General features: G+C 59.5%; 6 protein-coding genes across 6 annotated transcripts; 2 read left to right on the top strand and 4 right to left on the bottom strand.

The window, feature by feature from the left end:
• Positions 1 to 21: 21 nt before the first annotated feature.
• Positions 22 to 4,267, bottom strand: SCHCODRAFT_02644017 (RNI-like protein). Its single transcript, XM_003026669.3, has 11 exons — positions 3,782 to 4,267; positions 3,586 to 3,729; positions 3,416 to 3,535; positions 3,211 to 3,367; positions 2,574 to 3,160; positions 2,401 to 2,514; positions 2,282 to 2,350; positions 1,969 to 2,225; positions 1,712 to 1,886; positions 831 to 1,652; positions 22 to 750 (listed from the first exon to the last, which is right to left on the bottom strand). The coding sequence occupies exons 1-11, from the start codon at positions 4,223 to 4,225 to the stop codon at positions 325 to 327; spliced, it is 3,315 nt and encodes a 1,104-aa protein (XP_003026715.1). The 5' UTR covers positions 4,226 to 4,267; the 3' UTR covers positions 22 to 324.
• A 78-nt stretch (positions 4,268 to 4,345) lies between these two features.
• Positions 4,346 to 6,695, bottom strand: SCHCODRAFT_02120806 (uncharacterized protein). Its single transcript, XM_003026668.2, has 6 exons — positions 6,382 to 6,695; positions 6,156 to 6,327; positions 6,027 to 6,106; positions 5,212 to 5,977; positions 4,958 to 5,093; positions 4,346 to 4,827 (listed from the first exon to the last, which is right to left on the bottom strand). The coding sequence occupies exons 1-6, from the start codon at positions 6,656 to 6,658 to the stop codon at positions 4,483 to 4,485; spliced, it is 1,776 nt and encodes a 591-aa protein (XP_003026714.2). The 5' UTR covers positions 6,659 to 6,695; the 3' UTR covers positions 4,346 to 4,482.
• A 625-nt stretch (positions 6,696 to 7,320) lies between these two features.
• SCHCODRAFT_02644012 (uncharacterized protein) lies at positions 7,321 to 8,772 on the bottom strand. The gene is made up of 4 exons (XM_003026667.2): positions 8,437 to 8,772; positions 8,203 to 8,375; positions 7,862 to 8,046; positions 7,321 to 7,734 (listed from the first exon to the last, which is right to left on the bottom strand). The coding sequence occupies exons 1-4, from the start codon at positions 8,732 to 8,734 to the stop codon at positions 7,575 to 7,577; spliced, it is 816 nt and encodes a 271-aa protein (XP_003026713.1). The 5' UTR covers positions 8,735 to 8,772; the 3' UTR covers positions 7,321 to 7,574.
• A 90-nt stretch (positions 8,773 to 8,862) lies between these two features.
• On the top strand, positions 8,863 to 10,250 carry SCHCODRAFT_02644010 (uncharacterized protein). Its single transcript, XM_050346369.1, has 4 exons — positions 8,863 to 9,232; positions 9,346 to 9,562; positions 9,648 to 9,772; positions 9,872 to 10,250. The coding sequence occupies exons 1-4, from the start codon at positions 8,982 to 8,984 to the stop codon at positions 10,179 to 10,181; spliced, it is 903 nt and encodes a 300-aa protein (XP_050197277.1). The 5' UTR covers positions 8,863 to 8,981; the 3' UTR covers positions 10,182 to 10,250.
• Positions 10,251 to 10,454: 204 nt separating this feature from the next.
• On the bottom strand, positions 10,455 to 13,383 carry SCHCODRAFT_02681702 (uncharacterized protein). The gene is made up of 6 exons (XM_003026666.2): positions 12,714 to 13,383; positions 12,575 to 12,664; positions 12,388 to 12,525; positions 12,136 to 12,310; positions 11,875 to 12,089; positions 10,455 to 11,827 (listed from the first exon to the last, which is right to left on the bottom strand). The coding sequence occupies exons 1-6, from the start codon at positions 12,966 to 12,968 to the stop codon at positions 10,664 to 10,666; spliced, it is 2,037 nt and encodes a 678-aa protein (XP_003026712.1). The 5' UTR covers positions 12,969 to 13,383; the 3' UTR covers positions 10,455 to 10,663.
• Positions 13,384 to 14,073: 690 nt separating this feature from the next.
• On the top strand, positions 14,074 to 15,813 carry SCHCODRAFT_02644007 (uncharacterized protein; the record flags this gene model as incomplete). Its single annotated transcript, XM_003026759.2, has 5 exons — positions 14,074 to 14,137; positions 14,309 to 14,539; positions 14,652 to 14,861; positions 15,009 to 15,215; positions 15,420 to 15,813. Coding segments are annotated over 5 exons (862 nt in total), but the record flags the coding sequence as incomplete, so codon positions are not given.
• Between the last annotated feature and the right edge of the window lie 90 nt (positions 15,814 to 15,903).

Here is a 15,903-nt window from a genome sequence, read left to right as displayed (position 1 = left end):
GCCTGACCGTGTATCACGAACTTCGAAGGTAATTTCTGATATTCTAAGCGTATCGTGAGGTCCTGAACGTTAAGTTGTGCGCTAGTCTACAACACGTACATAGCGCGCCGCGCACCACGCAGTTCGCTGAATGCAACACGCAACGTCTGCTGAATAAGAATAAATAACGCTCGATTGCTACCGTCCATCACGCACATACTATACGCCTGCCAATCATGAATCGCGCGCGACGACAGACTCACCAGCGGTCTCGCGAGGGGGAGCTAAGGGTGACGACACCCCGCGAACGGAAACGTACACCCCGTCATGAAGTACCGTCTCCCATCACGCCCCGCTGCCACTCCCGCCATTCGCACCCAGCCCCGCCCCGGATAGCTTTCGCCGCAGCGACGGCGCCACGACTGTCGGGCTGCTCGATTCGCTGACATCCGCCAACGCTGGGGACCCCGGCACGGGCGTAGAGGACCCTGATCCCGGTGCCCCCTGTTGCAGCGCGCTTGAGGAACCCTGCTGCAACACGCCCATAATCGAGTTCGACGACGACCGGCTGCGCGAGATGTACGGCCGCGGCTGCGTCAGCGAGTCCTTCGAGCCCTTCCGCTGCAACGAGTCCTTCGACGTCTTCTTCTGCAGCGAGTTGTTCGACGTCTTGCGCTTCAGCTCTGCCGGCGGCTCGTCGTCCTCGATCGGCCGCGTCCCGTCCTCATTGACCTCGCGCGGCGGCGGGCGCTCGACCATGGCCTCGAGGAGCTGCGGGACAGTCGACGTCAGCCATCGTGCCCTTCGTACGCCTCATTCCTTCAGGCACTTAAAACAACGCAATCACTCACCTCCCTCCTCAACTCCTCCCCCGCATACTCGCCCTCCATCTCCTCCGGCCCCAGCAGCACCGTCCCCTTCCTGAACACCTCCCCCTCCTCCTCCACCCAAGACCGGCTCCTTACAGTCGGGCTCGCCACCTCTTCCCTTGCCGCATATCTTGCATCCAACCGCGGATCGAACCTCGGCCCGTCCTCATCCCCCTCATCGTCCATGTCCTCCCGCGCGAGCATGAAGGTGGGGCTGAGCACCTTGTCCTCCGGATCGGGCTCGGGCTCCGCGCGGCCCTTGCCCTTGTCGACTCGCGGCGTGGGCGGCGCGTCATCGGAGTCGTCGTCCTGGGCCGCAGTGGTCGTAGAGCCGTTCGCATGCCCATTAAGGTGCGCGATGGATGGCGGCTTGGGGCTTGTGCGCGGGCTCACAAGTCGCGGGCTGTACGGAAGGTCGACATTGAGAGTCGGCCTTTCTGACGGTGCAGGTGATGTTGCGGGAGCATTGGTATCACCAACCACACCCGCCTCCTTTGGCACGCGCTGCAGGAGCGCCCTTAGCTCATCGTTGACATTCAGGAGCTGCTCTAATCGCGACGGGTCCGCCTCCTCCGTGACGACCTGCTCGAGCTCGGTGACAAGATCCCGCGCGCGAACGATGGAGTTGGAAAGTGTGAGTTGCGTAGGTGGTTGTGAGGGACCGGAGGAGACAAGGAGAGAGGGCGCGGCAAGGGCGAGCAGCGGCGGAGGTTGTGATGTTGGCGGTTGCGGCGGAGGTGCATCGAGCAGTGCACGCAGCTCCTCGACGACTGCTTTGCCGCGAATGAGGACGTCCGTACGGATCTGATTGAAGTCAAGAATCAGCATTGTCATTCCGAGTAAACAACGAAAGAAACACATACCTTCTTCTCCTCATTCAACCGGATCGTCTTCGCCAGCTCGCTCTCCTCGATCATGCCCCACACCCCCTTCCCCTGTCCCCTCCCACTCTCCGCCGTCGCCGAAGCCGACGCCTGCGCACTCTTCTCTGCCTCCTCCGTATTCCGCACACACGAGCTCAGGATCTCGCGGCACATCCTGACAACGCGAGTCGCGGGAACGAATGCGAAAGTTAGCGTTCAGGTCCCCCGTCTTCGGCACACAAGCACCGCACACTCACCTCGCAAACTCCTCATCCCCCGGCGGAATGTTCAGATCGAGGCAGCGCATGACGTGGTTCGCTTTCAGGCCCGAACTCAACGCCATCACGCCGGCGATGTCCAGGTTGTTCATCGTGAGGTCGAGGTGAAGGAGGGAGCTGGACTCGGGCAGAAACTCAGCGAGGGCAATGGCGCCGGCGGAGGTCATCTGTGTGGATGAAAGGAAGAGGCGCTTGAGCGCGGTGTTCAGGGTAAAGGCGGTTCGGAGGGATTGAATCTGGATGAAGGGTCAAAAGGGTCTGTTCTTGAAGAGAGGGGCGAGCAAGCACGCACGCCTTCGAGTCCTGGGCCACAACAGGGGTTCTTGCTGAGGTCGAGGGTTTCTAGCGAGGAGTTGTATTTCTGAATGCTGATCAGGATGACTGACGGGTCGAATCAGCTCATTTGCTTACTAGCGCCTCGGCCACGGATATCAAGCACTGCACATCGAGCTTGTTCTCGCTTAAGTTCAGCACTTTCAGTGTCCGATTCCGCTTCAGGACCTGCGCAATATACGTGATCCCTGTCTATCATACAGCGTACCACATCGTTAGCCATCGTCAAGTCAGCTGCTATACGCACGCACCCGCAAGTCATTCCCCTTAAGATCCAGCGTTCGCAATGCGCCCAGCCGCGGTAGGGTATCCAGTGCCCGCACCTTGTCAAGCAGCGCGGCGCTGGGCCCCGCAGCATGCTTCGGCTGCCCGTTGTCCTGCGGCGCACTATGCCTCGCCGTCACACCGCCCTGCACCGAGGACGTGATGATTGGCACATGCTGCCCCGTCGCCGAGAGCGGGTTCACGCTCGTCGTCGTCGTTGCTGCCTGCCCCCGCTTGGACCGCGGAATGTATGGCGTGTACGTCGTCTGCGGCGGCGCTTGCGCTGGGTGCTTGGGCGGCGGGGGTAGCGGCCCTGACCGTGGCGGCGGAGGTGGCGAGCGGGGCGGCGGAGAAGAGAGACTGGGCACCTGGAGTGTAGTCGTCGGTGGCGAAAGCGGGGGAAGGCCGGAGATGACGGGCGAAGGTGGCGTGGATGAAGCGGGCGTGGAGCCGGGGCTGGGTACGACGTCCGGGTAGTCACGAATCATGAGCGCGATGGCCACCGCGCCGGTCTGGTTTATTCGATTGTAGCGTAGGGATATGTTGCGGAGGGATGAGGTGCGGACGGCGCGGGCTGAGATGCGATTAGCACGCAGCAGTAGAGTACCATAGACGCGTACTTACCGAGAGTTTCCAGCGCGGCATGTCGTAGCTGACAGTCATCCAGACGTAAGGATACTAAGCCGGGTGTCGGTGCGGTCGGGATGGCTGCTACGATGTGCTCGATGGCCTTCTTCTCCAGAGGGTTTTGCGAGAGGTCGAGGAACTGCATGTTCTGCGCCTAAAGGAGGGTTTGAATACGACACCACGATACTGATACGCGTCATACCTTCTCGAGGAACACGCCAACAAGCCGAAATGCGGGAGTCTTCAGTCGTTTATTAGACTCCAGCGAGAGGTACGAGAGCGTGTTCGGAATGAGCAGCGCATGGAGGATCGGCTTCAGCGTCTGTAGTAACGCGCTCAACAACAGTGTAGGGGCATAGGCAGAGAACGCACATGCTCATCCAGATCGCACTCCTTGAACGTGAGCTTGCGCAGTCCCCACTCGACCGTGAACACGTCCGACAGGATGCTCGCCGTCGTTAGCGTCATCTGCACGCCCGAGAAGTCCACAGCACGCGGGTGCGCAGGGTTCGCGTGCTACTCAGCGCGTTAGACTCCGGACCAGCAGTATACTGCAGCGTGCACGCACCTTGAACGCATTCGTGATGGCTGGGTCCGGCTTCTCGTCGCAGCCTTCGCAGCACTCCCGATAGAAGCTCTCCACCTTGTCCATCGACCACCACTCCTCGTGGTCCGGACCCGAGCTGCTCCCGCGCAGGACGCGCTTGCGCCGCTCCGCCTCGCGGTCCTCGATCGCCCGCTTCTCCTCCTTGAGCGTCGGTGTCGACGGCGGGTTCATGGACGATATCGGGTACACCGTCGCTATCTCGGGCAGAATAAAGTGCGCCCTCTTGAGGGGCTGCGCGTCGTCCCCCGACGACGCGCCATTAGTGTTCTGGGTCGGTAGGAATCTGGTGATGCGCGAGAAGAGCGACTGTTGGGGAGGCGGCGGGCGCTTGAGGATGGACTTTCCCGGGATGGGGATCGTGTTCGCAGACGATGAGGGAGAGGGCCTTGGGGAAAGTGTAGCCATGGGTGCTGTCGTCGCTGCTTAGCACATCGACGACGGCGACACGACGGTGATGAGGAGAACTTGGGCCGAAGTCGATAATTGACGGATATTCGCCACGCGGCACGTCGCGTGCGCCCATCTCTCTAAGTCAAGTTCAACTGCGACAAGCCGAAGTGTTTGCACAACGAGAAGCCGAGCTGCTTGCATTGCAGGAGCCCTGCGTACTCCCTACGATAGTATGTCGAAACACATGCATAGTCCTTACAGAAACACCCAGACTACCGCCGACGATACCTCCCCCCATCCTTCCTTGCCTCCGCTTCCACCACCCTCAACTTATCCCTATGCATCTCCCTCGCACGCTCATTCATATCCGTCACCTCCTGCGTACTCGGGAATCCAATCTCCCAATACCCCGGCGGCGTCTTCGCCCTCGCCCACTGCTGCCGATGCCGCGAGATCGCCTGTCGATGCGCCTGTACTTGTTCATCTCGATGGTCGTCCTGACGGCGGTCATCCTGATGGTGCTGGCACTCCGGACGATGCTTGCGAGGAGACCGCGATGGCGAGCGCCACAGCGGACCCTGCGGTCGAGCGGGCAGTGGCCCCACTGCCTCGTAGTACTGCGCAAGCAAAGCTGTGAGCTACAAAACCAGCGAGGGGGCTGGGGCCCGCAAAATCGCGAGAGGTGCAGCGTTCGCGAAACAGCCAGATGACCGAAGTCCGCGAAACAGCACAAGGAAACCAACGTACCTCGCGACAGCATTCGCAGTCCGTAGCCTCCAAACGCTTGCGGCTCTCCCTGCCACGCACAACATCCTCAAACTGGAAGTCTGCGCCGTTGTTTCGAGTGCGGTCGATCTCAAAGAGCGAGTTGATGGTGGTGTCGCTGAAGGGGGAGTGTAAGTCGATGTTCACGGGGCAGTTGAAGTGCAAAGCGTGAGTAGACAGAAATCGTCAACACAACTGAAGTGGACAATCACAAATGAAGTGGACAAACAACTCACCCCGCATCCTTCTTCCTCTCCCTCTCCTTCCCATACCGTCCCCGACCCTTGAATCGAGAATAGTCCGTCTCCGCCTTCGACTTCAACAGCGCCTTCTTGGAATCTGACGAGGCAGCCGGTGTGGAAGGATCCGCTCGCCCCTTGCCCTTACGATCGGTCCGACCCTCGCCATTGCGATCTGCCTTCGATTCGCTCGACTCCCCCTTTGCAGTATGCGTGTCCTTGGTCAAAGGTTTTCCCTCCTCAACTAGCGTCCTATCCCCGCCACCCAGCGTCCTATCCTCGCCAATCAATGTCGTGTCCTCGTCGTCGACCTCAGCCTTGAGTCGCCGGAGCGCCTCCCCTCCGCCGTGTCGCCGCAGGGCCTCGCCACCGGGAAACCTCTGCGTGTCGTTTCCATGCAACCTCTGCGCGTCGTTTCCGTGCAACCTCTGCGCCCCGTCGCTCAGCCTGCGTATCTTCCTAGGCGGCTCCTCCGTGGTGCGTGTATGCGGCCCAATATCGCTGCGGCGACCTCTCTGGCGCTGCTTGTCATGGCGATCAAGCTGAGGCTGCTCAGTGAGATCAGGCAGAGGCGACTTGGGGAGGTCACGCCCACGCGACTCAGGGAGGTCAAGTCGACGCGACTCGGAGAGTGAAATCTGAGGCGACTCCGGCTCATCCTTCGGCAAGCGAGATGGCCCTGCGGACGGTGGCGAGCTGTGTATCGAGATAACGGACGAGTCTGGGACGAGGACGACTGGCGGGCGCTCAGTGGTAGTCTTACCTGCCATCCTGGGTGAGTATAGAATAACTACCAGCATGCGAAGACGTACTACGTATGGGTGATTGCGTAGACTCCTCGGTCACGGATGGGGACGGAGGTTGCTGAAGAGGTGCAGGTCGTGGTACTTTCCTATGTGAGGTGTGAGCACGAATGATCGTCCGAGTAGCAAGACGTGTACCTCTGAGGCGTACTCAAGTTGAATGTGGGCACAGAACCCCCATTCTTGGGCGGGGTAATGGGAGCATTAGGCGCGGCATTCTCCCTGTCCCCGAGCGGTACGCGTCGTTTCTTCTCCTTCACGACACGCTTCTCGGATCGCATGCGCTGCTCGAGATCATCCACGGAGGCTACTGCGATTACATGTTCAGCACCTGAGACCGAGGAGCTCGTCCGAGCCCACTCACAGAAGCCCGGCCCCATCACCTGGTCAAGGTCGTCCAAGGTAGGCATGTCCATCTCCTCCTCCTTGACCTCTCGCCGACGCTTAAGCACGTTCTGTGTGGCCTGACGCGTGCCGGAAGGACCATCGTCACCGCGCATGAAGCGCATGTGTGCCCTCATCTTCGCGTAGTCCTTCTTGTACCGCTCCTGAGCACGCGCAAAGTTATTCTGCAGCGCTTCGAAATTCGCCTGCAGGGCGTGCAGCTCCTTCTCATGAGCGCACGCGCTACTGAGCTCCATGTCAGTCAAGTGCCACTCATCCCACTCGATCACGCACCTGTCATCACTCGCACATCCCTGCCGCTCTCGCCCCTTCCCCTTCCCCGCCTGCTCCCACAGCATCCCATCCTCTTCCAGCATCTCTATCCTCGCGTTCGCGCGCTCCAGCTCGCGCTCCTTCTCCTCCAGCCGCGCCAGCGCCTGCTCATACGTCTCCTGCACCTCCGCATTCGCCAGCTGATACTCTCCGTCCACAAGATCCTGAAATCCCAGCCGTCGCGCGAAGCGGTCCGCGCGCTGCCGATAGTCGTACAGCTCGTTGCGCGCATTCTTGTATGCGGCCTCTATGCTGCGGTAGCGCCTCTCGACCTTGCTGATCTCCTCCTGGTGCTTCTCAGCGACCTTCTGGTCCCGCAGGCGCATCTGCGCGCTGTCGAAGCCATTCGGCATGGGTTGATTTCTCGGAAAGTTATGTGGTGTTGTGAGAGGCGGGGAGAAGTAGGTACAAGGATGTGTAAGGACCAGGTGATGGTGGGTGGCAAGGGACAAGCGGACCGGTCATTGGGTCATCGGCACCGCGTGACACGCGTCGTAGGCGCACGTGATCGCCTCAGATTGACCTCGTCACGTTGAGTCAGTTATTGAACTGCGTATCCTGCGGTCTGCTCTTCACCACGATCCTAGAGGCGCGAGAAGGAAGATATGATCATGACCAAGAGTCGGATATAATTACACAGAACCATGTAATGTGGGAAGCAAAACGAAGCGACAAGGTCTGAGAACGAGCTGCAACCACTATTCCGCGAGCTGCACAGGAAGGGAGCCTGTCGTGAAAAGTAGGAAGGCCTGAAGAAGTAGCTCGTACGTACCCACCAGGCTCTGGCCCAAGCAAGACGTAGTGTTGGGACCCGCACCCTCAAGCACTATGACCCGTCTCCTAGAGGGCCTCCATCATCTCCTTTTCCCACTTCGCCCTCTCCACCGCCGCGCGCTCCGTCCACTCCGCCTTCTCCTTATCCGACAGTGTCCGCCAGTGCGACGCCGCGTCTGTGAGGCCGTTGCGCCGCCCGGACTTGCTCGCGTACTCCTTGATGAAGCTGGGGGAGGTTTAGTGGGTGTAGGTGAGAAGAGGTGCAGGGGGAAGGAGGGGAAGAGGGCAATATGCAGATGGAGTTCAGATGTTGAAGAGGGGTGTAGAGGCGCAAGCAATACGACGACACTTACAGCGTATACGCCGTCGGCGGCGTCCGCCTGCGCAACGTCACGGGCGGCTTGCGTGGCCTTGCTCCCCGCTTGATGCGCCGCGCATTGAGCACGTCGAGAATCTTGCGCGCATCGGGCCGCTGCGTCCACTCCGCATACCGCGCCGCGCGCTCCTCGCCAATCTTCGCCGCTGTGGTCGCGTATGTCTGCGGAGGGATGAAAGCGTGAGCGTCGTCATAACGGCAGTGGTGCGCAGGTGTGCGGCTCAGAATTCACGCAGTAGGGGGACGAGGAGATGGGGCACGACAAAATTGGAGGAGGGGTACATGCAATGAGAACCAGCCGCTAGACGCCCTACGCACCAACTTCTCCGACTCCGGAAGCTGCTTAAATTGCGCAGCCGTCTCCTTCATCAAGGCCATCGCCTCTTCCATGCTCTTGGGCGCGCCCTCGCGCAGGATCTTCTCCTGCAAAAACACCGATAACGCGCGCGGGGCAGTCCGCTGCGGCGGGCGCATATCCTTCCTTATCACGACTGGTGAGGCAAAGGAAGGTCAGCACGGCACTTCGCCTCTGAATACAGACAGACGACGCACATTTCTTGGGTTTGGGTTCCTTCTTGGGCTTGGGCTCCTTCTTGGGTTTCTTCGCCGCCTTCGGCTTCCCCGCTGTCTTCGCGGTAGTAGTCTTGCGTGCAGTAGTCTTCCGTTTCCGCAGGGGCTGGTCCGAGTCAGCCGCCGCAGTCGACGACACCGCACGCGTCGCGGCCAAGGAGGGGACGGACGCGCCGCGCAGGGCGTAGGGGGCACGACGGATAGCAACGAAGGCGGTGGGCGCGCTGCGCAGGGCACTTGAAAGGCCGCCGATACGCATGCGCGCGGCGGGGAAGAACATGGCGAAAGAAAGCAAGGGTGAACGTCGAGGATGACCGTAACCTGGTTCTGAATTCCGACGCGTCCAGGCGGCAAGGCGTGGGAGTATTGTCTCAGTCCCGTGACGTCACGCACTTCCCGAACTTGAACCTGACTTTGACGTGCATTTCTACAAGCGCGTTTTCAGCGCATCACCTGGCCGGCCTTGACTAGGAAAAAGCACCCGAGCAGCATCTGTACCTTCCTCAGTTTTTGCGCTACGGCTTACGATGTCGAACTCTAATTCTGCGCAACCTCCGTCCGCGCTTCCGCTCTCCCAGCTCGAAGGTCTGCGCCACCGCGCCGAACAGATCATCGAGTCCATCCAGGTCCTCGGCGGTGCCATTGAACTCGGAAATGCACCAGCCATGTACCCTTGGCCGGACTTGCTTGCGCGCTACAACCTGCTTTTGTCACAAACACTGAACTTCTCCAACTCGCTCGCCGCTGCGGTTCCCCAGCCGCCTGGTCAGCGTCCGATGTGAGTGATACATACTCCTTCATTGTAATTCACAAAGTAGAAAAACTCCGGCCTTCCCATTCCCGTGCCCCGCGCGTGTCTTTGGGTGTTTTGTGTAGTTAACCTCCGCCCAGCGACCCCTCCGAGCGCGAACGCATCTTCGAAAAGCTCGCCCTCCACCCAAAAAAGGCGCTCGACGACGCGCAGTTCCAAACCGTCGTCGCGCCTCTCATCCGGCACAACCAGACGTACGACATCCTCCGCAAGGAGAGCGCGACCGTCGCCGGCCTGTGCGAGCATCTCGAGACAAGGGGCTCCGTGGGCGTGCTTGGGGGGCCGACGGGTGGGCAGGTTAGTCTAAATTTCTTTGTCAACCACCTTGCAATCAGTGGGACTCCAGCTGTAATCTCGGTTCGCGTACTAACGAATCTCCCAGGCGCCCACCCGCAAACCCACCTACGCCGACGTCCTCGCCGAATGCGCTGACATCCGCGACGCGCACGAGCGCCGTGTCGAGCGCGGGCGCCTCGTCGTCGCCCAAATTCTGGAGAAGACGGATAGGTACGCGATGTTCTCCAACATAGGGGATCTGGCTACTGCAACCCCGGCCTTGAAGTCGCACGTAGTTGCATGGGATCCAGCATACTAACTCTCACACAGATACGAATGGAAGGAGCGCGTCGCAGTCGAAGAGGAGGAACCCGAGGAACTCGGCTTCGACCCCAGATACGCCATGAACACCACAACCACCGCCGCGGAGCCAGAGGCTGACTTCGGCGAGGACGACTCCTCTTCCTCGGACGACGAGGGAATGGGCGAGGACGGTGAAAGTGGTATGGACGAGGGCGTCGATGGTGGCATGAATGGTATCGAAGGGGATGCCACGATGGAAGACCGAGAGATGGCGGGTGTGTCGGACGAGCACGACATACCCATCGACCCGGCCCTTCAGGCAATGTGGCAAGGTTGAGGCGGCTTCACCATCGTTCGCGTAGTTTGGAATACAAGGTGTGCAACAACTATCGGATTACTCAACGCTCTCTTCGCGCGTACAGGTATACAGTAATCTAATCAGGTAAGCGAAATGTATCTGAAGAGTCCAGGCGACGTGCATCTGCCACAGTTCGAGCGACGTGAATCTGCCAGTGTTCAGACCGGAGGGTATGATCGTAGCGCTCGGTTGACAAGGATATATATCGTACACGCCGGGATATCACAGTTCGAACGAAACGATACGAAAGAGGTAAAGGTAAGGTACGCATAGAAAGCAACACGGAAAGACAGTCGAGAAATGGTGAGTCGCCGTGAAGATATGAACGTCCGGAAAATGAAAGAAAACACGTCACGAAAAGTGGCAAAAGGCGAGAAGGCCGCCCGAGGGACGGAACCAGCGAGAACACGACGCGAGAACCGATCTGAACAGAAGCACACGTAACCCTCCCCTTCATGAGTCTACTGCGGACCCAAGTCCAGCCCATTCACCAGCTGCTGCGACAACGCACTGAGTTCGGGGCCGAGCCCGTCCACCTGGATGGTGCCCACGTCGAGCAAGCCATCAAGCCCGAGCGCCTTAAGCAGGGTCTTGAGGTCAACCAAGATCTGGCCTCCATCGCCAGTAGTCGTAGGCATGCCAGTACCCGACGACCCAGATGACCCGGAGCCACCGGCAGGCGGGGTGGTGATGGTATGGGTATCGACGTAGGCAAGCGTGTAGTCGAGGAGCGACACCAAATCGGCGATGAGTTTGTCGACATTGGTGGTGAGGCAGCTACACGCGATGCCTGCCTTGCTGAGGATGTGAGCAGCGTGGCCGAGATTGTTCAGGTTCACGACAAGGTCCGTGAGGGTCGAAGAGGCCAGAAGGTCGGCGGTCACATTCAGGAGAACTTGGACGAGAGGATCTATCGAGCCTGATGAGGAAGAGCCCCCGGTGAGGCTTCCAGCCCCGCCGAGCTTGAGGACGATGTCGACAATGGCAGTGATGTTGGCCTGAACATCGCTATCGATGACAGCGTTGACGTCTGTCCCAGACGTGCCCTTGGCGCCGGACCCGCTGGTGGGGACGGCAGGACCCAGGTCAAGAGCGTTCAACAAGCCCTGCACCAGCGCGCTGAGGCCAGGACCCAGGCCCTGAATGTCGATCGTTCCGACGTCCAACAAGCTACCGAGCCCAAGCTCGGTGAGAAGGTGGTCCAGGTCGAGCATGATGTCGCCACCATCCGGGGTCTTCACCGGCGATGGGTTCGAGGGCGAAGTACCCGGAGGTGCAGGAGACGTGACGGGTCCCTTGTGCATATCACCAAGAACGATGTTGAGCTGGACGACGATCTTCAACAAGAGGTCGAGGAGGTTGTCCGCGCAATTGCAAGAGGTCAGGCCAGCCACGGCGGCGTTCGTCTTCGCCAACAGATCGTTCGTCGCATCCACAAGACCAGAAACAGTGTTGGATCCCAGCAGAGCGCCGGTAGCCTTCAATGTAGCGTCGATGAGATCGTCCACGTCTGACGGTGTTGTCGTCTGCGAATGGGCGTCGCCGAGCCGCACGACGAGGTCAATGGCGGCATACAGATCACTGGTAAGCGAGGAGTCCAGCGTAGTAGTGGAGTCAACATCGGTCTAGGGGGAGGTCAGCATGGTGGAGAGATTGATAAGCGCATACTCACGCTACCCAGAGATCCGAGATCGAGTTGACGTTTGGCGGCAATAGAGATGCAGCGGCTACCATCGCTAGAAGGCACGAAGGACTCCTTGCAGCGGTTGACGACACACTTGGAGGCCTTACATCCAACCTCGACAACGTTGGGGAGTGCAGCGCAATCGACACCCGAGGATTGAATAGCGGCGGCTGGGAATCCGTGAGGCGTAACGCAACCACCACCTGACAGATCTTAGCAAGCGAATGAGGTGACAGTGACAGGACTCACAGCTATCGAGGGTAGAGGTCGTGTCGACGCACTCAAAGTCGAGAGTGCCTTCATGTCCCGCGATACCGCAAACGCTCTCACGAGGGCGGCATGTCTTCTGCGCCTCCTCGTACGTGGTGACGCGGGAAGAAAGGCGACGCTTGTTGGGACGAGTCAAGGCAGCAGACGGGCATCCCTATAAATATGGTCAACGTCTGTTGGGCGGCATATATGCGCTTCATAGACGGGCTATGTAGAAAGACAGAGACGTACGGAGGGAGGGCAGCAAATGTTGCCGTGACGCGTGTAACCCTTGTCACACTGGATGCCACAGGGATCGTCGACCTTGCAAACACGCGAAGCGTGCGGCGGCACCGGAGGGCAGTGAGCGCGGGTAGGGTCGGTGTTGATCTAGCGGAAAAGTCAGAAAGGCGAGTTGCGATATCGCTCAGAAACGCACCAACAAAGCGAGGGCGGCCTTGAGAGGTCCCTTCAAAATGGTCAAGAGCACCGTCGCGTCGATATAAGTCGACAAGAAGATGTCCAGGTCCTACAGGCGGTGAATAAACCGCATATATGCGCAGAAGAAAGTGACGTACGTCGATACAGAGACAGATCTTCCCGTCCAAGCTCGGGATATCGACCAAGGGCGGAAGAAGGTGGAGAACCGCGGAAACGTCGACGCTCGCGCAAATGTCGATGAGATCGCGATTGACGAGCGTGCGCGGGATGGAGTGCTGGCGCGAGGCGACGATGCGCGAGGTTTTGCTCTTGACGTTGGTCGTCGTCGCCGTCGCTGGCGAGAACACGAGCAGCAGGGACGCAAGGAACGTGGGGGCGAGAGAGAATCGCATCTTTGGCGAGGACCGGAGGGGGCCCAGGGCAACAAAGGAAGAGGAACGAACGAACGGTGGTGGGTGGAGGGAAGGAAAGACGTCACGAGCGAGCAGACGAGCTTATGTACGAGCTCGGGGCCGCCAAACTCACTTCGACAGCGGAAAACAGAGCACAACATCCTGCCACAAAGGCCCCGCATTCCGTGGTCGGCGCTCGAAATCTCCGTCCCATTGCGTAAATAGGACATGTTTTCCGCCGTTGTGGCGACCGAACCGATGTGCTTTCTGTATTTTCCGGCATCGCCACGGTCCCGCCAAGCCGCCCAGGATGGAGGCTGCGTACCTTTCGGAGGACGAGAAGCAGTCATTGTCGCGTCGAAATGCGGCAATGTCCCGCGCCGGATCCGGAAAAGAAGGCGTGACCGCGTTTTGCTTCCTTCGTGTTGCCCGAGGAGTCGATCCCGACTCGCGTTAGCCTGTTTGGCAACCGAACAGGACGCGTTATCACGGCGCTCCACCCAAGGACCGGCGAAAGATAGGCGCCTGCTGTCCACGCCCGCGCCGCATCAGCATACACGAGCGAGTTCTCCAACACCTTGTTGGAGTCGAACGTAGACAGGCAGGTTCTCTCCGCTCTACGAAAGCGTTGTGAGCTTCCATGCTCGATATGCCGATTAACCGGGTGTTTTAGTGTCAATAGAGAACAGCAAAGCCAAAGACGATTCAATGTAGCCCTAGAAGACCTGTAAATGTTTGCTCAATTAACCGAGGCGAGCAGCTCGCCGAACAGATGCGCGTACCTCACGCAAAGCCAGTTCCAAGCTGGTCCTGACTCTTACATGCCAAGCGACAGAAGCAGTCAGGCAAGCGGCTGTCCCAAGCATGTATTCCTCCCCATAATCAGTCGTCTTCGGTATCGGGTGCCTCGGTGTCGGGAGTTGACAACGATGGACGGAGGTAAAAGCGGGCGCCGGGATTTGCCGAGCCCCGCCGCCGTCGGCAACTGCCGACTGTCGCGTGCACCGGGCCGACCCGCGCCGCTTCATCAGAAATCAGCCCGATCGCTCCTACCATTGTTCTCCTCATCTCCTAAGCGCCACCCCCAAACTATCTTCACAAGCAAAATGGCAAAGCGAAAGCAAGGTGTCGAGGATGCTGCCGACGATAGAGGCTCGGACTCTGATGTCGTAAGTCGTTGTCCTGACCTTGTTAACGCCTACCCAAGGTCCTACTTCTTCCCCTCACGCACTTCATCTATCATCGCCCCGAGAATATCACGAATGACTCTTCACTTTCTCCGAACATTCTTCATGCGCACTCACCCTCTACCCATACTCACCATCCTAACCCCCCAGTAGAGCCTCGTCGACGTCGACTTCGACTTCTGCAGCCCCAACCCCGACATCGACTACCACGCCCTCAAGAAGCTCCTCGTTCAGCTCTTCCAACGCGACGCCGATTCCTTCCATCTAGAAGCCCTCACGAACCTCATCCTCAGCCAGCCCGGGATCGGAACGACGGTGAAGACGGATGGGGAGGAGGGCGATCCGTATGCGGTGCTGACGGCGATCAGTGTGCGTGAGAAGAGGGTGAGTAGGGAGGTGATTATGCGCGGTGGTAGTGGGTGCTGTGAGAGGAGGGGGGCGCAGGGGCACGAATAAAGCGCGAGACGATCGCAATACTAACGCGCGCCACCCACAGGACCACCCCGCAATCAAGGCGCTTACAGAATACTGGGTGCAGAAGTCAAGCGCGCTCCCCGAAATGCAGCAAGATTTACAACGATTACTCGACGACGCGTCAAGTCATGTCGGACTCGTGCTATGCGAGCGCCTGATCAACATGCCGGTGCAAGTGATCCCGCATATGTACAGGATGCTCGCGGAGGAGCTGAAGGCGGCGGTGGAGGGGGTGAGTGAGGGTGGGTTGTCGCGTCGAGTTCGTGGTGCTGATCGAACGGCTCTTTGCTGCATTATCTATTCGCCTACGCCCACTTCAACCCTACCTCGTCCGTCTCGCCTCCCCCCCCCCTTTAACGCACCACTTTACCGGACCCAGGGCCAGCCCTTCAACTTCACCCACCTCCTCATCCCCTCCCGCACGTACCACCTATCAGAAGAGGAAGAGCGCGCGCTCGGGGCGCGGCCAGCACGAAAAACAAAAACCAAGAAGGTCAAGACGCCCGCGCAGCAGGCGCAGGTGGCGATGACGAGGCCAGCGGACGGGGTGTATACGTTCCACCCGGAGGATGAGGTGATTCGGGAGGTGAGTACAGTGACGCTGTCGCTAGCTCGTTCGAACGCTCTCCCATCCGTCATCACTCGCCATCGCTCATGCCAGCCCGTCACCCGCGCATCCATACTCTTCTTCCTGCTGCCTCGTGTCGACCCTCGCCCATGCCACCTCGTCCCCCGGTGACTCCACTAGCATCACCGCTCCTTCCATTCCGCTAACCTCGCCCTCTCCCAGGCCGCCACCCACACCCTCGACTACCCCTTCTCGAAGGAAGAGCCGCGCGACAAGGAATCCTTCGGGCTCGACACGCGCGGGCGGCTGATGCTCGTGCCCGCGGAGCGGTTCGTGGAGATGGTGCGGAAGATGGGGGAGACGTATTGTTGAGGGATGCTGGCTATGTGGGGAGGGCTGGCGGGGTTGGGGTGTGGACGGAGGGTGCAGGGTGCAGGGTGGTGATGAGGAGGAGGGAGTTGAGAGCGATGAGGTATGGACGCGACCTTCGGATGGGAGTGAAGTTGATCGCTGTCGTTGAGCTCTGTTGTATTGTGCTATCCTGCCACTCGGTTGTACGATCCAGGTGTGCAATGTATATTGTAAGCCAAGTGCTGTTTAGCACTATTCAAGGTGCAGTCGTGTGCAGATGAGGCGCTTGTCGGGCTGGTCGCGGGCCGCGCCGGATTTTTGCGCGCTCCTGAAATCGAACTTGTCCTCACCCTTC

This window comes from Schizophyllum commune (genome assembly GCF_000143185.2).
Source record: "Schizophyllum commune H4-8 unplaced genomic scaffold SCHCOscaffold_15, whole genome shotgun sequence".
NCBI classification, from domain to species: domain Eukaryota; kingdom Fungi; phylum Basidiomycota; class Agaricomycetes; order Agaricales; family Schizophyllaceae; genus Schizophyllum; species Schizophyllum commune.
This window is presented reverse-complemented; position numbering and strand designations above follow the sequence as displayed.

Coding starts and splice junctions, on each gene's coding strand:
- SCHCODRAFT_02644017 (XM_003026669.3), bottom strand. CDS start 4,225: ATGGCTACACTTTCCCCAAGGCCCTCTCCCTCATCGTCTGCGAACACG. Junction 3,730..3,781: donor CCATCACGAATGCGTTCAAG/GTGCGTGCACGC, acceptor CGCGCTGAGTAG/CACGCGAACCCTGCGCACCC. Junction 2,351..2,400: donor TATCCGTGGCCGAGGCGCTA/GTAAGCAAATGA, acceptor ATCAGCATTCAG/AAATACAACTCCTCGCTAGA.
- SCHCODRAFT_02120806 (XM_003026668.2), bottom strand. CDS start 6,658: ATGGAGCTCAGTAGCGCGTGCGCTCATGAGAAGGAGCTGCACGCCCTG. Junction 6,328..6,381: donor GGTGATGGGGCCGGGCTTCT/GTGAGTGGGCTC, acceptor ATGTAATCGCAG/TAGCCTCCGTGGATGATCTC. Junction 6,107..6,155: donor AACTTGAGTACGCCTCAGAG/GTACACGTCTTG, acceptor CACCTCACATAG/GAAAGTACCACGACCTGCAC.
- SCHCODRAFT_02644012 (XM_003026667.2), bottom strand. CDS start 8,734: ATGTTCTTCCCCGCCGCGCGCATGCGTATCGGCGGCCTTTCAAGTGCC. Junction 8,376..8,436: donor GGAACCCAAACCCAAGAAAT/GTGCGTCGTCTG, acceptor TTGCCTCACCAG/TCGTGATAAGGAAGGATATG. Junction 8,047..8,202: donor TTCCGGAGTCGGAGAAGTTG/GTGCGTAGGGCG, acceptor ATCCCTCCGCAG/ACATACGCGACCACAGCGGC.
- SCHCODRAFT_02644010 (XM_050346369.1), top strand. CDS start 8,982: ATGTCGAACTCTAATTCTGCGCAACCTCCGTCCGCGCTTCCGCTCTCC. Junction 9,563..9,647: donor GGGGGCCGACGGGTGGGCAG/GTTAGTCTAAAT, acceptor CGAATCTCCCAG/GCGCCCACCCGCAAACCCAC. Junction 9,773..9,871: donor ATTCTGGAGAAGACGGATAG/GTACGCGATGTT, acceptor ACTCTCACACAG/ATACGAATGGAAGGAGCGCG.
- SCHCODRAFT_02681702 (XM_003026666.2), bottom strand. CDS start 12,968: ATGCGATTCTCTCTCGCCCCCACGTTCCTTGCGTCCCTGCTGCTCGTG. Junction 12,665..12,713: donor AGATCTGTCTCTGTATCGAC/GTACGTCACTTT, acceptor CACCGCCTGTAG/GACCTGGACATCTTCTTGTC. Junction 11,828..11,874: donor ATCTCGGATCTCTGGGTAGC/GTGAGTATGCGC, acceptor ACCTCCCCCTAG/ACCGATGTTGACTCCACTAC.